Source organism: Schistocerca cancellata, chromosome 5 (genome assembly GCF_023864275.1).
Source record: "Schistocerca cancellata isolate TAMUIC-IGC-003103 chromosome 5, iqSchCanc2.1, whole genome shotgun sequence".
NCBI classification, from domain to species: Eukaryota; Metazoa; Arthropoda; class Insecta; order Orthoptera; family Acrididae; genus Schistocerca; species Schistocerca cancellata.
This window is the reverse complement of record NC_064630.1, coordinates 505,520,292-505,533,706: the sequence shown is the minus strand read 5'-3', so window position 1 is coordinate 505,533,706 and position 13,415 is coordinate 505,520,292. Positions and strand designations below refer to the sequence as shown.

The window sequence follows — 13,415 nt, the reverse complement described above, 5'->3', positions numbered from 1 at the left end:
GAACAATGACTCAGCTGGTGTGTAGCTGCCAAAGGGAACTACCCTGAAGGGGGCAGTATTTTTGTTTGAAAAAATAAAAACAAACTTTGGTAGATAAAGAATCAACCTCATTACTTTTCTCACACACCTCGTATGTACACTTTATGCATCAGAATACTCAGTGGAAACTCGTGCATTATCTAATGTATGTCTACGGAATTTGCCTTTCAGTTCTAGTTTTTATCATGAAAAGTGTGTTAAATGTTGCAGAGGTGGTTAAATATTGTACTAAGATAAACATTAGGGTATGCTACAGGTCAGTCTGTTACCACAACCATCATTTGGCTTTCACATTAGATGGTCTTACCAACTTACAACCAGATTATCACCATTCAATCTAACGTAGACCTCGACCTACACTACAGATTAGTCTGCCACCACAGCTAATATCAGTTTAGTCCACATTACTTCAGACAGTTCCTTAATTCTTGCAATTAAACTGACAGTGATATATTTTTCACATAAGGCGACCACATGCTATGCCTATACTGTAGTTTTCACATTACGTACTAAATTCTGCATTTTGTGATGACTAGATTTTTGTTAAATTTTTGTTAACTGATTGTGAGAAGGAAGCAAATGCTGTAGATGATGGAACCCAAGATTTCCTGTCTTGAAGTAGTAATTATTTAGAAGAAGCGGTTATTGAAGGCTTATTGTAATAGTAAATGCCCAAGAGGAAACTACTGAAATTGATAATGAAACGTGTGCATTATTTTTATGATCTACAAGGCGCACAACGAATTTAATTGTATATGGTTAAATGATTAGAAAGAGACTGCCTTTGTCATAAGAACATAATGTTGCCATACTCTTCTTAAAATAATAATTAGAAACACCCTTGCCTTCAGTGGCTGTTTCCCTCTTGCTGAAAGTAATAAATTTTCAGTTGCTCCACAATTGTTTCCAGCTAGTTGTTCCTGCATTAATAGCATGTCATTTGTTGAAACTGAAAAAATGCTGAGGTATGACAGAAAATAAAGATGTGTGACGGAAGCTATTATGGATACCTTTAATCACTTCCAGCTCTGTTGCTAGCTATTGTGCCACAATACAGGAAGCACCTTAAATGTATGGAGGGTGGAGTATTAAAGAAGAAACATAATAAATAAAATATACCATTTATATAAGTTAATCATATGAAATGAATTACGGACACTGAAAGCTGCATACACAGATTTTCAAGTTTTGAGACAACGAACAGAGTGTGAACTTTGTTACAATGAAGGAATTCAAGAGCCAGAAATTTCAAAATGGAATGCAACTTCAGAAAATTAAAAAAATACAACAGAGAAACTATATGATTGTGAAACTGTTGCATTCATTTGTTGCAGCTTATGTGACAAACTATTATGTTTTCATCATTTCCTTGGGAGTGACCACATTCACATTCATCTGAACACCTTGATCGGGAAAGGAGGCATATCACACTCACTTACCAGTCATAAAAATTAGCTGCATTGATAAGATATTCCTATCATATGAGACACATGCTGTCACTAATGCTGGTCACTAATGCTGGTCTGGTTCTGTGAGCAATGTAGCACTCACGGTGCCGGAAGAGATCACATCACATCAGGGCATGCTCAGTTAATCACAGGCAGTCTCGTCCCTTCTTCGAGCTTACCATAACATGGCTGACCATTTCAGCACCTCACTGTTGCAAATACACCATGACACAGACACAGATTTGAATAAAGGATTGGATGTTTGAGTGGTGCTCACCCACTTGGCAGTTCAACACTGTAGCCACTTAACCACAACGTCATTGCTCTTTTGGCTGCTCTATATTGCCCTTCTTGTTCTTGGACCATTCACTGTTTCTAGTTTGCTTTTTTTTTTTTTTTTTTTTTCACAGTTCAGTATTCCTTCTTCCTGTTTGCATGCTTGATCTGTGTTCAGTTTGATTGGCTACACACTGTGGCCTCTTATCACTAAATCTGCGGGAGGTGCTATGGGGAATGTCCCTTGTTAGAAGAAGTGTTATAGTTATTTTTATTTGAAACTGTCTAAACATATCAGTGAAATGACAGTTATAATTAAGGCTTCAAGCAAAATATGATAGCTTATGTATGCAGTCTAGTATAATTTTACCAGTGTGCTACAATGTGGTGGCCTAGCCTTATCACTTACATTAGTAACAGTAACTAAATTGAATATATTATATTTACGTGTATAAACTGAACTGTTTAAATATATTTAAATCTTTAATTAATTATTTAACATTGTGAGGAATAAAATAAAATGAAAAAAGAAGGAAAATGATGATAACTGCAGGAATTAAACCCAAATCTATGAATTATCCATCAGTGGGCTTGATCGCTGGGCTGCCCTACTGATACGTGAATTCTACTCAAAAATCCTGCATACTCTGCATGTTAATCTTCAAACAGCATTTTACCTTTTCCTACAGCCCTCTCACACAAATTATTCAAGGAACTTTAAAGGGCATCTACCTGCTACTGCTTGCACAGTTTGAGCCATATTGGTGAGGCTCGTCCCATGCCCTTCTGTTGTTAGATTTACATATGAAATAAATTTACCTAACTCTTTAACTCTCACTTTCTCCTTCAAACATCTACTGTAAAAGGGCCTCTTTAGCAGACCAGGAACATTTCATCAACAGAAAACACTTTCATAGTAAATTTCCTCATATACTCGCTTTTTTTACCATCATCTGTAGCCTTCCAACTTACAAAGGTAGTAATTGTAACTAAATTGAATATATCAATTTTACATTTATAAGTTGAATTATCAATATATTTTGTAGTTTAACATTGTGAGGAATAAAACAAAACAAACTGAGCCAACAAATTGACAATCAGTGCTCTTGACCACTTGGCCGAAGTGCCATTATGTCAACTGCTCCTCAGAAATCCTTCATACTCTATGCTTTCACAAGAAAAATGCTGGCCTGGTGCTGTGAGCAATGTAGCACTAGCGGTGCTGGAAGGGATCGCATAACATCAGAGCATGCGCAGTTAACCTAAGGCAGTCTCGTCCCTTCTCTGAGTTGATCATAACGTGGCTGACCTTCATTTCAGCACTTGACACTGGTTTGTAGTTATTGTGAGAGAGCACTACAAAACGTGTTTTCACCCATGTATGTGCATACCAGCACACATTCCAAGAGAAATGGAATGATTTGTGACTCGCATTCAAAGAGAAATGGCGTAATTTTAGTTTGATGTTTACCGTGTGCTGTAGCGCATTACCACGTGATAACTGTCTGCCACTCTATGCAGTAACATATCAAGTGGAGCTTCAGCAGCTCTTGTTGGATGGTTATGGTTTCCTTCCTTTTGTTACTCTAATACCCTCCTATGCTTTCAGAGTGTCAGATTATACTTTGTCTTCTCTTTTGCTAATTTTTTCTAGGATTATTGCCTTGGCACAGAAAATACCAAAGGGCATTTCTGACAAAGATATACAAAATGAAATGCCGGATTTGCAGCCGCAACAGAGAGCCACTGTAATAAACAAGTTACTTGCACAGGTTAGTTGTTTGTAATCTTTTGCTAGCTCTCTACAAAAGCTGTATCTAGAATAATATCAGATGGGTAGTAATAAATGTTGATAGACTTTTGCATTCATAGATAAGGATGGAACACCTGTATTTAGAGGGTGCTAATTAAATGTGGAGGTCATTAAATGTATTCAAATTTATCAGTATTTAGTAGCAATAATTTTTAATCTTTGGTATAGCGCTTACAAGTAGTCAAAACATACAGAAATTCATTGTTGCTGTGGGAGGCATAGTTATGATTGGGTATGCACATGACATCATATGCAACACAAACTGGTATTCTTTAAACTCTCTAATACTGTAAACATTTTATAATTTTCCATACTCTTCATAATGTTTGGTAAGAATTGCACTAGGATCCAGGAGAAGAGTGGTTCTAATACCCATTTGCCCTCCAGATTTGGGGTTTCTATGGTTGCTACCTTCTACTTGTGATAATTCTGTTATAAAGGAGATGTCCAGTTTCCTTCCCAATCCTAGTTTGTTCTCAGTCGCTAATAATCTCATCATCAACAGGATGTTAAACTATAACTCTCCTTCCCTTCCCCTTTTATTGTCTTGATCACAAGGGTAGTACAAAGTATAAGGGAAAAAAATCTATCTCAAAGTGAGTGACACACCTTACTTGTGAATGGATGCATGCAAGTCTTATTAAGCTCGTGTTTCGGTTCATATAGCTGTTCATGCAAGTTGTTATTGTTATTATTCATATAGCTGTTCATGCAAGTTGTTATTGTTATTATTATTAATCTTCAACAGTATTATTAGAGTCTGGATATTATGTAATTGCGTATTCTGTTCCTTTGTTTGTATAGTTTTTTAAAAAAGAGAAAAATCTAAAATGTCAACAAATTACACTGAAAGAACTCTTACTTCAAAGTTTTAAATTACATAATTTTATAGATTGTAATATTACTGTGGAATTATTATACATTTTCGTCAGTCTCATACATTTCCGTTGCATAGTGAGAAAGGAAAAGAAAGTTAAGTTTATTATTGTGTTTTTTCATACTGTCATCAATCGCTTTACACTCCAAACTAAATTGCACAAGTTCTGAACATGCTGTCCTTTCTTGTTCTCAAATGCTACACAATGTGTAGCAATCAGTTGCATTTAGTTAGTGTCTTCATTGTCATCAAAGCTGATAACATGAATATCTATTGAAAGTACTTTAACAACCAATGGTAAAGTAGTCTTCAGCCAGACTTGTGATAAACATATAGGATGTATGGTGAAATCTCAAATTGAACGTCATTTACAAAGCAGCCTACGTGATAAGAATTACCAATAGATTTCTTCAAAGAAACAGATTCTACTTACACAGTTGCATGAAAAGTAATAAATACTAATAGTAAATTTTACAAACAACTGTGTTTTGTGTTGGTTGCTGTGACACATACCCTGGAACAAACTTCAGGTATCTAAATTTAAACATTTCTTATAGAAATACCACACCTGCGCATTCCTAATGAGTCCACTCTCAGGAAGAGTTACCTAAATTCTTACTATGTTGATATATTCGAAAAAGTCAGTGCTGACATTGACAAATCACCCATATGGATATCTGCTAATGAGACAACAGATGCTATAGGCTGTTTCATTGCTAATCTAATTGTGGGCAAGCTGGACTCTGAGGCTGCATCCAAGCCCTACTTAATTTATTGTAAATCTTTGGGGAAAACAAGTAATTCAGCAGTTGCCAGATTCATTTTTATTATGTACCTAGGTACTAGGTCAGATGGCATAAAAGAAGAGGGTTCTACTGATGTACACAGGTGCAGCCCCATAAATGTTGAAAGCAGAGAAATTACTTAATGTATTTTATCCTAAGTTAGTGCATGTTACATGTACAGTTTGTCCATTGCAATGAGTGGCAGAAAATCCCCAGAAGTAAAAACGCTGATATCAGCAAGGAAGAAGATTTTCTTGAAATGTTCTTATTGTTTACAATGCTACAAGCAGCAGCTGTCTGATGTACTTCTGCCTCTCTCACTTTGAAGCTGTGAAGTCAGTTATGGAGAACTTTTCTTATGATCTTGTAATGTCTGTGAGTGGATCCTAGTCAGCATTAAACGGTTTAGTGCTCAGTTCAGTTTCACACATAGCAAGTCCCCCCCTGCGGGTCCGGGAGTTAGAATAGGCCCGAGGTATTCCTGCCTGTCGTAAGAGGCGACTAAAAGGAGTCCATCCCCCTCATGGGGGTAGTTAGCGCCTGCGTCCGGAGACGGACGGTTCCACGACCTATAATTGTGGTCTTTTTGGTTTTTCACTTCTCGTTTCTTCCTTCCTTTTGTTGGTTCCTTTCTTTGCTCTTCTCCACCTCACTGTCTTCCATACTCTTTCCCTTGACTTCTCCTTGCCTTCTCATTGCCTTCTTCTCCTTGCCTTCTCATTGCCTTCTTCTCCTTGCTTTCTCATTGCCTTCTTCTCCTTGCCTTCTCTGGTCTCCGCCTCGGCGTTTGAGACAGTCTGTCCTCTTTCTCCCTCTCTCTCTTGTTTTTCCTCTTCTTCCTTCCTCCCTGTGCGTGCCTGAAGGCCGACCCACGCGTTCGCACGCGTAGCCGGTGACGGGGTAACGCCTAAGTCCCCGCCCTGGGTAGACATGTAAGGAACGCGCGTACCCCCTGGTAAAGGCCAGGCCCGGGGAGGGGTGATTGCCTGAGCTGATACCTTCTGACCATGCCGATTGGTCCCTCCGTCTGTTTCTCGGGAGGTGTGACCTGAGGTGTAAACATTCACCTAAGGCGGGAGTGCCCTCTGAGAGGGTCCCCACAAGGAAGGAGCGCGCCATCGGAGACGCTGGCAATCATGGGGGATTCCTCTGCAATGGATTCTACTCCATCTCTTTCGACTTCTGCCCAAAACCGGAAACGTGACCAGCCACCAGTGACAAAAGTACTACCGCCTGCCCCACAGTTCCTCGTCGTTTCTCGATCTGAGGACGGAAAGGATTTTTTCTCTGTCAACCCTTTCGTTATCCAGAAGGGCGTAGATGCCATAGCCGGATCTGTCAAATCTTGTACCAGGTTGCGTAACAGTACCTTATTACTAGAAACTGAGAGTGCCTTTCAGGCACAAAAACTGCTTCGGGCCACACTCCTGTACACGTTCCCTGTCCGGGTGGAGGCCCACCGAACTTTGAATTCGTCTCGTGGTGTAGTCTATACTAGCTCCCTCGACGGATTGACTGATGAGGAGATTCAATCTTTCCTCGCTGGCAGGGCGTGACGGCTGTCCATAGGGTCATGAAAAAGGTCAACGATGACCTTGTACCGACCCGGACACTTTTCTTGACCTTCGATAGTGTTAAGCTGCCATCGCGCATCAAGGCGGGCTAAGAGGTTATTTCTGTTCGCCCCTATGTCCCGACACCTACGCGCTGCTACCAGTGTCAGCGTTTCAATCACACTCGACAGTCTTGTTCCAATGCGGCTAAATGTTGGCAGGGATGCCCATGAGGGTGACTGTCCACCTCCGTCTCCTCGTTGTGTGAACTGTCAGGGTGACCATGCCGCATCCTCCCGCGACTGTCCTGTCTATAAGGAAGAACGCTGTATCCAAGAAATTCGGGCCAAAGAAAAAGTGTCCACCTCGGCTGCTCGCAAGCTATTGGCTAGTAGGAAGCCCGCACTGCTCCCAGCGGGGAAATACAGTACTGTCCTCGCCTCTCCTCGGACTACCAGGGAGGTAGCAACCCAGACATGCGATCTGACCTTCAGCACTACGGTCGTCCGTTCGGCCAGTGCTAAGATCGCGCGGTCGACGTCTCCTCTTCCTCCCATCACCCCACAGACACCAGCCCCTTCATCAGCTTCTGCTAAGACAAAGACCCCGAAGTCAGATGCACGGGCCTTCAAGAAGGAACCATCCCGTGCAGACTTCCTACGTACCTCGACCTCCCAGCCTTCGACCGGTACTTCCACCAAACGTCCTTCCAAAAAGGCTCATAGGAAGCACAGTTCTCCTTCTCTGCCACGGCGCATTTCTTCTCCTGCGCCACCCAGCGGTTGCCGCCCCAGGCCGTCATCCGTTTCGCCTGGCCGCACCGCTGGTAGCCGTACATCTGGCCGTTCACCGGCGGAGGAAGCTCCCCCTCCCGGCCATCCTCCCGAGATGGCCGATGAACATATAGACACAATGGACGATGACTGTCCGCCTACTGATAGCGGCGGCAGTGCTCGCTCGAAGCCAGGCCCTCAGCGGCCTTCGAGGTGACCCCTTCTTTCATCTTCCTTTTCTTACGATGGCACTTATTCACTGGAATATTCGCAGCATTCGCTCCAACCGAGAGGACTTGAAGTTGCTGCTCCGCTTGCACCGTCCGCTCGTCGTAGCCCTCCAGGAAACGAAGCTACGCCCATGCGATCAAATTGCCTTGGCACACTACACATCTGTGCGTTTTGACCTACCCCCTGTGATAGGTATCCCAGCTCATGGAGGGGTTATGTTGCTGGTCCGGGATGATATTTACTACGATCCCATCACGTTGCACACCGGCCTGCAGGCAGTTGCCATCCGCATTACTCTCCCCGCTTTTACGTTTTCCATTTGTACCGTTTACACTCCATCGTCATCTGCCGTTACCAGGGCAGACATGATGCAACTTATTGCTCAGCTACCTGCACCATTTTTGTTAACTGGAGACTTCAATGCCCACCATCCCCTTTGGGGCTCTCCAGCATCCTGCCCGAGGGGCTCCTTGTTAGCAGACCTTTTCAACCAGCTCAATCTTGTCTGCCTCAATACTGGCGCCCCTACTTTTCTTTCGGACACATCTCACACCTATTCCCATTTAGACCTCTCTATATGTACTCCCCAACTTGCACGCCGGTTTGAGTGGTATGCACTTTCTGATACATATTCGAGCGACCACTTCCCGTGTGTTATCCATCTCCTGCAGCATACCCCCTCTCCGTGCTCCTCTAGTTGGACCATCTCCAAGGCAGACTGGGGGCTCTTCTCTTCCAGGGCGACCTTTCAGGATCAAACCTTCACAAGCTGCGATCGTCAGGTCGCACACCTCACGGAAGTCATTCTCGCTGCTGCTGAATATTCCATCCCTCACCCTACTTCTTCTCCACGTCGCGTACCGGTCCTCTGGTGGACCGCAGCATGTAGAGACGCTTTACGTGCTCGTCGACGTGCTTTACGCACATTTAAACGCCACCCTACAGTGGCGAATTGTATCAATTATAAACGATTACGTGCTCAGTGTCGTCGTATTATCAAAGAAAGCCAGCTGGGCTGCTTTCACAAGCACCTTCAACAGTTTTACTCCTTCTTCCGTTGTCTGGGGTAGCCTGCGCCGGCTATCTGGCACTAAGGTCCACTCACCAGTTTCTGGCTTGAAGGTCACGAATGACGTCCTTGTGGCCCCTGAGGCTGTGTCCAATGCCTTCGGCCGCTTTTTCGCAGAGGTTTCGAGCTCCGCTCATTACCACCCTGCCTTCCTCCCTCGCAAACAGGCAGAGGAGGCTAGGCCACCTAACTTCCGCTCCTCAAATTGTGAAAGTTATAATGCCCCATTCACCATGCGGGAACTCGAAAACGCACTTGGCCGATCACGGTCCTCCGCTCCAGGGCCTGATTCTATTCATATTCAGATGCTGAAGAACCTTTCTCCTGCGGGTAAAGGTTTTCTTCTTCGTACATACAATCGCATCTGGATTGAGGGACATGTTCCCGCATGCTGGCGCGAATCTATTGTTGTCCCGATTCCTAAGCCGGGGAAGGACAAGCACTTGCCTTCCAGTTATCGACCTATCTCGCTTACCAGCTGTGTCTGTAAAGTGATGGAGCGAATGGTTAACTCTCGATTGGTTTGGCTGCTCGAGTCTTGACGCCTACTTACCAATGTACAATGTGGATTTAGTAGGCGCCGCTCTGCTGTTGACCATCTGGTTACCTTGTCGACCTTCATTATGAATAACTTCTTGCGGAAGCGCCCGACCGCGGCTGTGTTCTTTGATTTGGAGAAGGCTTACGACACCTGTTGGAGGGCGGGCATTCTCCGCACCATGCATACATGGGGCCTTCGCGGTCGCCTCCCTCTTTTTATTCGTTCCTTTTTAATGGATCGACAGCTCAGGGTACGTGTGGGTTCTGTCCTGTCCGACACCTTTCGCCAGGAGAATGGGGTGCCACAGGACTCAGTTTTGAGCGTCGCTCTCTTCGCCATCGCGATCAATCCAATAATGGATTGCCTCCCAGCTGATGTATCAGGCTCCCTTTTCGTGGACGATTTTACCATCTATTGCAGCGCGCAGTGTACACGTGTCCTGGAGCGCTGTCTTCAGCGTTCTCTTGGCCGTCTTTCCTCCTGGAGTGTCGCCAATGGCTTCCGTTTTTCTGCCGAGAAGACGGTCTGTATTAACTTCTGGCACTACAAAGAGTTTCTCCCACCGTCCTTACGACTCGGTCCCGTTGCTCTCCCAATCGTGGAGACAACCAAATTTTTAGGCCTTACATTTGACAGGAAACTTAGCTGGTCTCCACATGTGTCATATTTGGCCGCCCGTTGTACCCGTTCTTTAAATGTCCTCCGTGTTCTCAGTGGTATGTCGTGGGGAGCGGATCGAACTGTCCTACTTCGTCTATATCGGTCGATCGTCCGCTCCAAGCTGGATTATGGGAGCTTCGTATACTCCTCTGCACGGCCATCCATCTTACGCTGCCTCAACTCCATACAACATCGGGGTTTACGACTTGCGATCGGAGCATTTTATACTAGTCCCGTAGAGAGTCTTCATGCTGACGCTGACGAATTGCTACTCACCTACCGGCGCGATATACTGCTTTGTCGGTATGCCTGTCGGCTACTGTCAATGCCCGACCATCCGTCTTATTGTTCCTTTTTTGACGACTCTCTCGACCGTCAATATGGGTTGTATGTCTCTGCCCTGCTACCCCCTGGAGTTCGCTTTCGTCGCCTCCTTCAACACCTTAATTTTTCACTCCCTGCAACCTTTCGAGTGGGCAAGAGCCACACGCCACCTTGGCTCCAGGCTCAGGTCCGCATTCACCTTGACCTCAGCTCGCTCCCAAAAGAGGTTACCCCCGGCTCGGTCTACCACTCCCGTTTTTTGGAACTTCGTTCGAAGTTCATCAACATGACTTTCATTTATACAGATGGCTCTAAGACCAATGACGGGGTCAGGTGTTCCTTTATTGTCGGGGCACAAAGTTTCAAATACCGGCTCCATGGGCATTGTTCGGTCTTCACAGCTGAGCTCTTTGCCCTCTACCAGGCTGTTCTTTACATTTGCCGCCACCAACATTCTGCTTATGTCATCTGCTCCGACTCCCTGAGCGCCATCCAGAGCCTCAGTGATCCGTACCCGGTTCACCCTTTCGTACACCGGATCCAACGCTCTCTTCAGCAGCTGGTGGACGTCGGTTCTCCGGTTAGCTTTATGTGGGTTCCTGGCCATGTCGGTATCCCTGGGAACGAAGCTGCAGATGCCGCGGCCAAGGCTGCGGTCCTCCAGCCTCGGACAGCTTCTTGTTGTGTCCCTTCGTCCGATTTTAGCAGTGTCATTTGTCGGCGCATTTTATCGCTGTGGCATGCCGATTGGGCTGCACTTACAGACAACAAGCTTCGGGCTTTAAAACTTCTTCCCGTGGCTTGGACGTCCTCCTCACGCCCTTCTCGGCGGGAGGAGGTAGTTTTGGCCCGGTTAAGAATTGGGCACTGCCGGTTCAGCCATCGTCATCTGCTGACGGCTGCGCCGGCGCCGTTCTGCCCATGTGGGCACTTGCTGACGGTTCGACACATTTTAATGTCCTGTCCCGATTTTAACACACTGCGTCTAGATCTTAACTTGCCGAGTACATTCGATGCCATTTTAGCGGATGACCCACGAGCAGCTGCTCGTGTTCTTCGTTTTATCAATTTGACAAACCTCTCTAAGGACATTTGATGATGCTGTTTTTTAATCCTATGCCTGTCAGTCTGTCTTTTATCGTGTTTTCCCTTTTAGTTGTTGTTGTCAACTTGTGCCTCGCAGTGCATTCTTAGAGTAGTCAGGGCGCTAATGACCATTGAACTTGTGCGCCCTAAAACCACACACACAAAAAAAAAAAAAAAGCAAGTCAGTTCAGTTGGTTTCCAGATAGTATCAGGAAACTGAAGACTTCAAGTATGCCTCTCTGAGAGGCTGTGGAGATAATGGAAGATGCAGTTCGGAAGGTCAGTGTTGTACCAGGTGAAGTGGGTATGTAGTTTCCACCAAACTGCAATCCATGCAGAATAAGAATCCAAGATACTCAAATCTGGTTATTTTGTCTTGCTTATTGAATGGGGAAATTGTAGATCCCCATGAGAATATTATTCTTAGCGCATAAATATTACTGGCATATAAGTATGCACCATAGACTTCTTGTGAAGGTTAGTCAGACAGGAGACTGCATGCCAACAGAATGTTTGGAACAATTTAATGTAATTAATTGTGCATCCCATTCCATTGTGACTTAAATGCCTCAATAGAAGACACTTGTACTTCATTACTTTGTAGCAGAAGTGAACTGATTAAGAATTAATGTTTGATTAGCCCACCTGTAAACTTACATTATCTAGCAAAAAAATTAAATTTTGGATTTTACAAATAACTGCTTCATTACATATTTATTTACATATTTCACCAATTTTTGTTACATCTTTTCATGTATGTGCTTAGTTCTTAATTTGATTTAGTAATAATAATATTAATAATAATAATAAGAGGCTGGATGTTATGTAATAAGTCACTGTTACTACCTGTTTGGAACGGAGTGCCACTACATTGGCTTTAGTGTACAGTCTTCTAGAAAGGGGAAACATTTTCTTGACATCTGCAAGGACTAAATGTGATGAGATGCCAATCTTCCTGGTTTTGTGTACATTTGTGTGTGCATCCTGCTTCTGTTGTGTGAGCAGTTGGCCTGTGTCTGAGTCAGTTCTGTTGTATTTACAGAAACAGGAAACAGAGCTTGCTTGTGCAATTGCTGGAAGCTATTACAAAGCAACGTTAAGGTGCTTCTCTTATACCACACCCATAGGACACCTCCCCCCCACCCCAGGGGTGGGGTGGGGGGGGCTAGCCACTCCTCTTTGGGGGGGTTTGTCCTAGGCAACCACAGGGCCCCCAGCCTTTGTAGCATCTTTTCCCTTTCATGCTGCCTGTCTACCCGCATTGTCTGTTGCTGACGTAAGAACAGTCTCACCACTGTCTTTCATTCCCTTTTCCTTTTTTTGTTTCCTTCTCCTCTCGTTCCTCTGCTTAGGTGTTCGAGGTTCCTCTTTTTCTTCTTCCTCCCTGTGTGCTCCAGATGGCTGGCCCAAGCATCTGACGCATAACAGGTAACTGGGCAACACATAATTCCCAGCCCCGAGTTGACAGGTAGAGTTCGCATGTACCTCCTGGTATAGGCCAGGCCCAGGGAGGGGTGATTGTCTGAGCTGCTACCTTCCCAAACTACTGATTGGTCCCTCTGTCAGGTGTTCGGGAGCTGTGACCTGAGGTGTCAGTTATCACCTAAGGTGAGTGCGTTCCCTTGTGAAATGAGCCCCCAGTTGGAAGGAGCACGCCATCGGAGACGCTGGCAATCAGGGGATTTTCTCACAATGAGACAATCATCTTCACAATCAACGTCTACAGAACTTAAACAGAACGAGGCTAATGATTCAAAGACCCTTCCAGCTGCACCACAGTTTCTCGTGATTTCACGTACTGAAGACGGTCAGTCCTTCGCAATGGTGAATCTGTTTATTATTCAGAAAGTTGTTGATGCCATTGTAATAATAATAATAATAATAATAATAATAATAATAAATAATAAAGATTTTATTGTCTTTAGGCCATTACAGCAATT

The 13,415-nt window shown here is 44.3% G+C and overlaps 1 protein-coding gene across 4 annotated transcripts in view; it reads left to right on the top strand.

Moving 5' to 3' along the window:
- Nucleotides 1-13,415, top strand: part of LOC126187314 (DNA-directed RNA polymerase III subunit RPC6) — a 104,083-nt gene that overhangs the window by 39,437 nt on the left and 51,231 nt on the right. For all 4 annotated transcript variants that reach the window (XM_049928317.1, XM_049928315.1, XM_049928314.1 and 1 more), the window contains one exon: nucleotides 3,418-3,535. In XM_049928317.1, coding sequence (XP_049784274.1) covers nucleotides 3,479-3,535 — 57 coding nt within the window. In that variant the 5' untranslated portion in view covers nucleotides 3,418-3,478. The remainder of the gene's footprint in view (nucleotides 1-3,417; nucleotides 3,536-13,415) is intronic.